The sequence below is a fragment of the Sus scrofa genome, chromosome 2 (genome assembly GCF_000003025.6).
Source record: "Sus scrofa isolate TJ Tabasco breed Duroc chromosome 2, Sscrofa11.1, whole genome shotgun sequence".
NCBI lineage: Eukaryota > Metazoa > Chordata > Mammalia > Artiodactyla > Suidae > Sus > Sus scrofa.
In genome coordinates, this window is record NC_010444.4 from 142,848,970 (window position 1) to 142,859,558 (window position 10,589).

General features: G+C 43.4%; 1 protein-coding gene across 1 annotated transcript; it reads left to right on the forward strand.

Annotated features, from left to right (window-relative positions):
• LOC100514515 (protocadherin beta-5-like) lies at nucleotides 4,196–9,685 on the forward strand. Its single transcript, XM_021084910.1, is given in 3 exon segments — nucleotides 4,196–7,144; nucleotides 7,147–8,538; nucleotides 8,541–9,685. Coding segments are annotated over 3 exon segments (2,400 nt in total). The 5' UTR covers nucleotides 4,196–6,978; the 3' UTR covers nucleotides 9,383–9,685.

The window sequence follows — 10,589 nt, forward strand, 5'->3', positions numbered from 1 at the left end:
AACTCAAGTGGAAAATTTCTGAAAAGGAGAATGAAGTTTTAAGAGTCTTGCTGCATGGAGATTAGAGTTTGGACCTGCCATGGGAAGGGACTGTGCAGAAACTTGAGTTCTGAACTGAAAATTCTAGAAGGCCTGGTGCTTACCAGGACTGCAAAGATCCTTGGACAAGCACAGTGCCTGATCAAGGCAACTTGATTATAATGACTCTATCAAGCTAACCGAGGAAAAGGTGAACTCTCTCTAAAAGAAGATAATATCATGTGGCTCCTGGACAGCTTTTTATGTTAATATCCAGCATTTAATAAAAAATTATTAGGCATGCACATCCAAAAAAAAGAAAAAAACTGGTTGGGGAGTTCCCATTGTAGCTCCCAATTAGTATCCATGAGGATTCAGGTTCAATCCCTGGCCTTGCTCAGTGTGTTAAGGATCTGACGTTGCAGTGAACTCTGGTGTAGGTCACCGATGCTGCTCGGATCCCAGGTTGCTGTGGCATAGGCTGGCAGCTGCAGCTCCAATGAGACCCCTGACCCCTAGTCTGGGAACTCCCACAGGCTGAGGGTGCAGCCCTAAAAAGATATACACACACCAAAACAACAACAACAAAAAAACTGGTTGACATGAATAAAATCTAGAGAAAAAACAAATAATACAAATGACCTACAGATAAACAGATACTAGAATTTACTGACAATAATGTTAAAATAAGTATGACAATAATTTTAAAATAAGAAATAAAGAGGGAGTTCCCACTGTGGTGTAGTGGGTTAAGAATCCAACTGCAGCAGCTTGGGTTGCTACCAGGTGCCTTTAACCCCAGCAATGGCACAGTGTGTTAAAGAATCCAGTGATACCAATACCGCAGCTGCTCTGATTCAGTCCCTGGCCTGAGAACTTCCATATGCAGCGAGTGTGGCCATTAAAAAAAAAAAAAAAAAAGACAAAAGAAAGAAGGAAAATAGGTAGGAGAAAATTTCACCAGAGAATTGAAATGAAAATTAACTTTGGAAATGAAAAATAGAGTATTTGAAAATAGAAGCTATTAGATGGTGTAATGGCATAGCAGTCATAAAGGATTGCAGGATTAGTGAATGCAAAACAGGCCAATATTAAATCTCCAAATAGAAGCACAGAGGAATAAAATAATTAAAAACACAGGAAGAGAACCTTTAGTGACATGCGGAACGTAATGAAAAATTCTAACATACATATGAAGGACCAGGAATGGGGAATAACTAGTATTTAAAGAAGCAATGACCAGGAATTTTCCAAAAATGGTGAAAAATTTTCACCCCTCAAGATGCTTAGGGAAACCCAATTAGAATAAAAAAACAAAGCACACTTAGGAATATCACAGGACGACTGCTAAAGACCAAAGTCAAAGAAAAATCTTAAAAGCAACCACATGAAAATGACATATTCCTTTTAAAGGAGCAACAATAAAGCAGAGAGCTGACTTCAATATATATCAAGAAATCAAGAGAGAGAAATGATGCCTTTAGAGTCCTGAAAACAAACAAACAAACAAACAAACAAAAAACCTACCAGACTAGAATTCTATTACCAGAAAAATCTATCCTTCGAAAATGAAGTTTTCCAGAAAACAAAAACTGTAAGAATTAATCAGTCCCACCTGCATGAAAAAAACACTTTTAGTGGAATTCTTTGTGCAGAAGGCAGTCCTGGAAGAAATCAAATTTGCAGGAAGAAATGACGAGCAAGAATAAAGGTAAATATAAACTGATATTGATTATTGATTGAATATTGATTGTTAAAGGCAAAATAGTAGTTATGTTTGTTTGTTTTTTTTTTTTTGTCTTTTTTAGGGCCACACCTGTGGCATATGGGGGTTCCCACGCCACAGCCACAGCAATGCCAGATCTGAGCTGCATCTGTGACCTACATTTACAGGTCACAGCAACGCCACCGGATCCTTAACCCACTGAGTGAGGCCGGGGATCTTACCTGCGTCCTCATGGATACTAGTCAGATTCATTTGCGCTGAGCCATAGTGGGAACTCCAAAACAGTAGTTTCTTAAAGGATTTAAAACGTGCATAAAAATTTTTTTTTTTGTCTTTTGTCTTTTTGTCTTTTGTTGTTGTTGTTGTTGTTGCTATTTCTTGGGCCGCTCCCGCGGCATATGGAGGTTCCCAGGCTGGGGGTCGAATCGGAGCTGTAGCCACCGGCCTACGCCAGAGCCACAGCAACGCAGGATCCGAGCCGCGTCTGCAACCTACACCACAGCTCACGGCAACGCCGGATCCTTAACCCACTGAGTAAGGGCAGGGACCGAACCCGCAACCTCATGGTTCCTAGTCGGATTCGTTAACCACTGCGCCACGACGGGAACTCCTGCATAAAATTTTAATTCATGAAAATAATCATGTAAAAAGCAGGTAGTGTAAATAGATTAAGGAATTCTAAGATTTTAAGCATTATCACAGAAGTAGTGAAATTAATTTATATTGGACTTGTAGATCAATGATGCAATCTCTGGGATAATCAGAACAAGGATAAATAAAAACCTAATTAAAGGAAAAATGAAAAATAAGAAATATCTAAATAATCCAAAAGAAGAAATAAACTTTAGAGACAAACGGAAAAATGTAGATATTAAGTGGAAAGATATAAAATATTACATTAATTGCAATTGGGTTAAAGAATCCAGTTAAATCTGTCAGACTAGATTTAGGAAAAATTCAGCTGTATGTAAATATGTGTGTGTTACTTATCACAGAGGGGTTGAAAATTTAAAAACAGAAAAAGATATATAATCCCAACACCAAAATAAACCGAGTGTAGCTACATTCACATAAAAGAGACTTTAAGATGCATTACTAGAAGTGAAGAGAGATATTTCATAAAGATAAAGAAGTAATCTAGGGAGTCCTCTGATGGCCTAGCAGGTTGAGGCTTCTGTGTTTTCACCACTGTGGCTCTGGTTGCTGCTGTGAGATGCAGGTTCAATCCCTGGCCTAAGCACTTCCACATACTGCCTGTGTAGCAAAAAAGAACCCCCCCCCAACTCCCTCCCAAGAAAACAAGAGAAAACCTGGAGTTCCCATCGAGGCTCAACAAACAAATCTGACTAGCATCCATGAGGCCCCAGGTTCAATCCATGGCCTCGATCAGTTGTTTGAGGATCTGACATTGTCCTGAGCTGTGGTGTAGGTCCCAGTCAGACATGGCTCAGATCTGGCGTGGCTGTGGCTATGGCATAGGCCATCAGCTGTGGCTCCAATTCGACCCCCTAACCTGGGAACCTCCATATGCCCCAGGTGAGGCCTTAAAAAAGAGAGAGAGAGAGAGAGAGAGAGAGAATCTGAAATAAACATCACACGTCTCATTTTAAAAAAAGGTAATCTACCAGAAATGTCAGTTCTAAGACTGAATATATCCCCATGAGAAAATTATGAAATATATAAAGTTAAATTGAGAGAACATAAATGAGAAATAGACAAATCCACAGTCATAGGAAATATAATACAACTCTCTCGATTGCAGACAGAATTAGAAGACACACACACAGAGAATGTTAAAAATCTAAACAACACAATAATTATATTTTAATAAATTGACATACATAGCACACTGGAGAATATACTGAAGAAAGCCTCAAATTTTTGTTAAATTAAAATAATTCAGTGAAATTAAGACAGAATTAAAATTTTAACAAGAAATCTCCAAATGCTTCAAAATTAAATAACATGATCCATGAGCCAAAGAAGAAATCACAGCAAAAATTTCCATATATTTTGAATTGGGAAAGAAAAGAAGAGACCAGTTTCCTTTAAAATAGAAAAACTCTAAACAAAATATCAGTAAATAAAATTCAGAAATATATAAAAGGGAAATAATAAATTTTGAGAAAAGTGTGTTGTTTTAGGAATGCAAGGGAATATAATATTTGAAAATTGATCAATATACTCCATGTTAATGGATAAAAGGAAAATTATATGATTATCTCAAAAAAAAATCACTTGATAAAATCCAGCACACAGCAGTTCCCATTGTGGCGCAGCAGTAATGAACTTGCCTAGTACCCATGAGGACGAGGGTTTGATCCCTGGCCTCGATCAGTGGGTTAAGGATCTGGCGTTGCCATGGGCTGTGGTGTAGGTCGAAAACGCAGCTCTGTGGCTCTGGTGTAGACCGGCAGCTGTCGCTCCAGTTCACCCTGTAGCCTGAGAACCTCCGTATGCCACAGGTGGGGCCCTAAAATGCAAAAAACCAAAATAAATAAAATTAAAGAAAATAAAATCTTAGAGTAAATAAATGGCAAATGATTGAAAACTCCCTCAGTGATAAAGAGTGAGATACGAATGTCTGCCTTTACTATTTTACTACAGTGTCGTTCTTACTGTTGGTTCTAACCAGTGGGATAAGGTAAAGAAAAAATAACAATGGGAAGGGAAGAAATGAGAATGTCTTTAAAAAATTGACGTGTTTTAAAAAAATGATTCTTAATGACTGTAAACATTAAAAGTCATAAAGAATCTGCAGACTATCAGGATTAATAAATGAAGGTAACAGTGTCACTGGATATAAGATCAGCATGTAAATAATAACTGTTTCTATATAGCAACAAAACCCAGAAAAGTAAACATTTCATATATGAATTATAATAGTTTCAAAATATCAGATATCTAGAAACAAATCTAACAATATGTATAAAGCTTCTGCAGTGAAAAATATAAAATATTAGTATAATGTTAAAATAGTTGGAAGTTTCATTATTGGGACCATGCCAATTATTCCCAACCAATCTATAAATACAATAAAGTCCCAAAGAAAATTTTAGCAAATTTCTTTGCGTAAGTTGAAAAGCTGAATCTAAAGTTTATATGGAAATACAAAGGGACAATAATTACCAAAGCAAGTTTTTTTGGCTGTGCTTGTGGCATGTGGTAGTTCCCAGGCCAGGGATCGAATCTGTGCCTCGGCAGCCACTTGAGTCGCTGCAGTGACAATGCTGGATCCTTAACTCACTGCACCACCAGAGAACTCCAACCAAAGCAATCTTGAAGAAAAAGAACAAAACTTGAGGACTTAACCCATCAGATAATGAAACCTATTATGGAGCACAGTAATTAAGATCATATGGTATTGCAGAATAAACAAAGAGAAGAATGGGGAAAAGTCTTGAATACACCTACAGTCATCTGATTTATGAAAAAAGATGACACTTCAGAAACATAGGGAATGGAACTTCTTTTCAGTAATGGTGCAAAGTCATTCGGATATTTATGTGAAAAAAATAACTTGACCCTAACCTCATTCATATGAAGAAATTAATTTCAGGAGATTATAGCTTTAACTGTGAAAAGTAAAGTAAGTGATTTTTAAAAAACATTATACAACAATATATTCAGGACTTTGGTGTATGCAAGGATTTGAAGAGAACACAAAAAAATTCTAACAATAAGTGAAAAATATTGAAAAATTCCACTAAATTAAAGATAAAGAGTTTTATTCTTCAAAGATATCATGGGAAAGTTAAAATGCAGGCCATAGAAAGGGAAAAGATGTTTGAAGGCATACTTCTGAAGAAGTGCTTATACCCAGAATATATAAAGAGCTTGTAAAGATCAATAAGAAAAAAAGGCAACTGACATAACAGGAAAAATAGTCATAAAAGACTTATGCACCTTTATGCATAAGGATCCTAAAAAATGTGAAAAATGTGCTCAATTTAATTAATCATCAGGGAAATTCTAATTAAAGTTACAACATGATATCACCACACACTCACCAGAGTGTTTAAAATTAAAAGACAGTATCAAATGTTGACAAGGATATGGAGCAACTGGAACTCTCACTCTTTGCTGGTTTCAGTAAAACCACTTTGAAACCTTTTGCAATATCTTTTAAAGCTATATAAATGTACACATCTTGACATGCAGCATTCTAACTCTAGGAATATACTAAGCATAAATGCACACATAGACAGGAAAAGACAAACAAAAATGTCCACAGCAGGACTACTCAAAATATTCCCCAAAATTCCAGTGTCCGTCAACTGGAGAATGGAAAACAAATGGTGGTGTCCTCATACAATAGACTAATACAAAGCAATGAGAATAAAATAAATCAGAACAGTATGTAACAGATTTTACAAAGGTATTAATGTTAAGTCAAAGAAGCCAAACAGGAGCCATACTCTATAACTCCATTTGTATCAAAGTTAAAAAAAAAAAAACACCTAGGATAACAGAAGTCAGGACAGTGCTTACCTTTTGGGTGGTGGGTAGACCAGAAAATGACAATAGGGGGCTTCTAGGGTTTGGGTAAAATTTCAGTGTTAACTTAGGTTCTTCTTATAAGTGTGTTCACTTCCTGAAAACTTATTGAGTTGTACACTTATGACTTGTTCCATTTTCTAGTGTAGGTTATATTTAAAGTAAAAATAATTTTGTAAAATTTAAAATTTTTGTATGCATTATTACTTATTTCTTTTATGTAATTAAATAAGAATCCCACAAGAGAAAGTATCTCTGTGTAACCAAAAGGTATTTTATGAGGAATACTAATATATCATTTCACTGTGTTCCTAAAAGTATTCTTTCACTGGAAGGTAACTTAGCAGATTCTTTATTTAGAACTTCCAGTAACTAAGAACTGGAGATACAATCGGCAGTAATTCTGTGACTTAAAAAGATAAATGATACACAGCAGATGTAGCTTGGAATGAAATGGCAAATAAAAGTGTGCGATTGTAAATAAGGACGCCTGGTGGCGCTGCAGGCCAGGAGTATGAAGGAAAGGCTCCGTGAATGACCAGGACGCCATTAAGCTGGGAATCAGAGCTCTGAATGCTTCCTAAAAGAAGGAAGCATTTTAGGGAAGATCTAGGGCAGAGATCTTCAGAGAGGGCATCCTTCGTGTGCAAGTCGGTGAGAAAGATCTAATTGGAGTTAATTTTACGAAATCATCTGCCAAGTTGAAGAACTGCATCTTCTTGAACCCGATCTGAACAATGGAGACTGTGCTGGTAAAGACGCTACAGAAAAGGCAAGTATTCTTTCTTGTTATATTGTTGCTTTTGTGGGAGGCTGGCTCTGAAGCAATCAGGTATTCTATGCCAGAAGAAAGAGAAAGTGGTTCCTTTGTGGCCAACCTGGCAAAAGACCTGGGGCTCGGGGTGGGGCACTAGCCACGCGGGGTGCGCGAATCCATTACAAAGGAAACAAACAGCTCCTGCAGCTCGATGTAAAGACCGGGGATTTGCTTCTATCTGAAAAATTAGACCGAGAGGGGCTGTGTGGGGCGACAGATCCCTGTATACTGCATTTCCAGCTGTTACTGGAAAACCCGGTGCAGTTTTTTCAGGCTGAGCTGGAGCTCACAGATATAAATGACCATTCCCCAGAATTCCCAGACAGGGAAATGCTCCTAAAAATCCCAGAGAGCGTCCAGCCAGGGGCTGTGTTCCCTCTGAAAACAGCTCAGGACCTTGACATAGGGAACAACACCGTTCAGCGCTACGCAGTCAGCCCCAACTCCCACTTCCATGTCGTCACTCATAATCGCGGAGATGGCAGAAAGTTCCCAGAGCTGATGCTGGACAAAGCAGTTGATCGGGAGGAGCAGCCCGAGCTCAGCTTAATACTCACGGCGCTGGACGGCGGGGCTCCGCCCAGGTCCGGGACCACGGCAGTCCGCATTGAAGTCGTGGACATCAATGACAACGCCCCTGAGTTTTTACAGTCGCTCTACGAGGTGCAGATCCCAGAGAACAGCCCCCTAAACACCTTAGTTGCTGCGGTCTCTGCCCGAGATTTAGATGCAGGAACATATGGGAATGTAGCCTACGCTCTCTTCCAAGGGGATGAAGTGACTCAACCATTTGTAATTGACGAACTAACTGGAGAGATTCGTCTGCAGAGAGCACTGGATTTTGAGGAAACTCAAAAGTATAACATGGAAATTACAGCCACAGACGGCGGGGGCCTTTCAGGAAAATGCACTGTAGCTATAGAGGTGGAGGATGTGAACGACAACGCCCCCGAACTGACCATGTCCACGCTGGCCAGCTCTACCCCCGAAAACTCCCCGGAGACGGTGGTGGCCGTTTTCAGTGTTTCTGACCCAGACTCCGGAGACAACGGTAGAATGGTTTGCTCCATCCAGGATGATCTCCCCTTTCTCTTGAAACCCACGTTCAAAAACTTCTACACCCTAGTAACAGAGAGGCCGCTGGACCGAGAGGAAAGAGCCGAGTACAACATCACCATCACCGTCGGCGACCTGGGGACCCCCCGGCGGCACACCCAGCACAACCTGACCGTGCGCGTGGCCGACGTCAACGACAACGCGCCCGCCTTCAGCCAGCCCGCCTACACCCTGCGGGTCCGCGAGAACAACAGCCCCGCCCTGCACATCGGCACCGTCCGCGCCACCGACGCCGACGCGGGCGCCAACGCCCAGCTCACCTACTCGCTGCTGCCGCCCTCCGACCCGCACCTGCCCCTCGCCTCGCTCGTGGCCATCAACCCCGACACCGGCCAGCTCTTCGCCCTGCGCGCCCTCGACTACGAGCCCTGCGCGCCTTCGACTTCCAGGTGCGCGCCGCCGACCGCGGCGCGCCCGCGCTCAGCAGCCAGGCGCGGGTGCGCGTGCTCGTGGCCGACGCCAACGACCACGCGCCCGTCGTGCTCTACCCGCCGCCCAACGCCTCGGCGCCCTGCACCGAGCTGCTGCCCCGGGCGGCCGAGCCGGGCTACCTGCTCGCCAAGGTGGTGGCGGTGGACGGCGACGCGGGCCAGAACGCCTGGCTGTCCTACCGGCTGCTGCAGGCCACCGAGCCCGGGCTCTTCGGCGTGGGCGCGCACAGCGGCGAGGTGCGCACGGCCCGGCCGCTGAGCGAGCGCGACGCGCCCCGGCAGCGGCTGCTGCTGCTGGTGCGGGACCACGGCGAGCCGCCGCTCTCGGCCAGCGTCCCGCTGCACGTGCTGCTGGTGGACGGCTTCTCGCAGCCCTACCTGCCGCCGCCCGAGGCCCCCGGCCGGGCGCCGGGCGCCGGCGCCGGCGCGGACGAGCCGCTCACCGTCGCCCTGGTGGGGGCGCTGGCGTGCGTGTCGGCGCTGCTGGTGGGGGCGCTGCTGGCCTTGGCGGCGGGGCGGCTGTGCCGGCGGGGCGGGGCGGCCTCGGCGGGGGGCTGCGCGGGGCCCGCGGAGGGCGGCGTCCCGGGCCAGCTGCTGGACGTGGGCGGCACGGGCACCCTGGCCCACGGCTACCGCTACGAGGTGTGTCTGACAGAAGGGTCTGGATTAAAAGAGTTTAAATTCCTTAAGCCGATTCTCCCCAACCTTCCGCCCCAAGGCGCATTTGAAGATATGGAGGGAAATGCCACCTTCCGGAATAGCTTTGGATTTAATTAGGGGTCTGATCACAATGCAATCTCTTTTGTCATTTATCCCTAATTTCCCCCCCCGATACAGCATTTGAGAGCGTCATGGAGAAAAATCCCACCTTCAGGTATGACCTTGATTTCCCGTCTGTAATGAATTTGTCCATTGAACTTTTACCTCGTTTAGTTTTGGAAAACTTAATTCTACTGTCATTGCATTTACTTACAGACTGCCATTCAAAACTCTCGCTTGCTTTGATTTTCCCGAAATTTTTGCTCCTCCTGTTGGTATTGTTTCATTGAACTCTCTTAATAAAATAAAATAGTAATTTGAGTTCCTGCTGCGGGTCAGTGAGTTGAAAGAATCGACTGCAGTGGCTTCTGTCACAGGGGAAGTGCGGGTTCAACTGCTGGCCAGGCACAGTGGGTTAAGGATCCTGCATTGCTGCAGCTGCAGTCTCCAGTGGTATCCGAGGCTGGGATTCAATCCTGGCCATGGAACTTCATATGCTACTGGTGCAGCCATAAAAATAAAAATAAACTATAGTAGTAATTGTTTTTTCTATATTCTATCCATTCTGTTTCATCACACGCTGTTTATTTGATCCTAAATAGCAAAAATTAAAAATGTTGGAGTTCCCGTCGTGGCGCAGTGGTTAACGAATCCGACTAGGAACCATGAGGTTGCGGGTTCGATCCCTGCCCTTGCTCAGTGGGTTAACGATCCGGCGTTGCCGTGGGCTGTGGTGTAGGTTGCAGACGCGGCTCGGATCCAGCGTTGCTGTGGCTCTGGCGTAGGCCGGTGGCCACAGCTCCGATTCGACCCCTAGCCTGGGAACCTCCATGTGCCGCGGGAGCGGCCCAAAGAAATAGCAAAAAGACAAAAAAAAAAAATGTTTACTTAACATTAGTTTGTTTTCAAAGGAATACATGCATATGACAATAAACAGACATGAGAAAGCGTGATGAAAACCAACCACCTTGTGTTTACATTTCTTTCCTAGCTCCCTACTGGCAAATACTTTTTTTTTTTTTCTTAGGGCCACACGCATGGCATATGGATGTTCCCAGGCTTGGGGTTGAATCAGAGCTGCAGCTGCTGGCCTATGCCACAGCCACAGCAACTCGAGATCCAAGCTACGCCTACATGGCAGGTTACAGCAACACTGGATCCTTAACCCACTGAGCAGGGCCATGGATCGAACTTGGATCTTCATGGATACCAGTCAGGTTTGTTA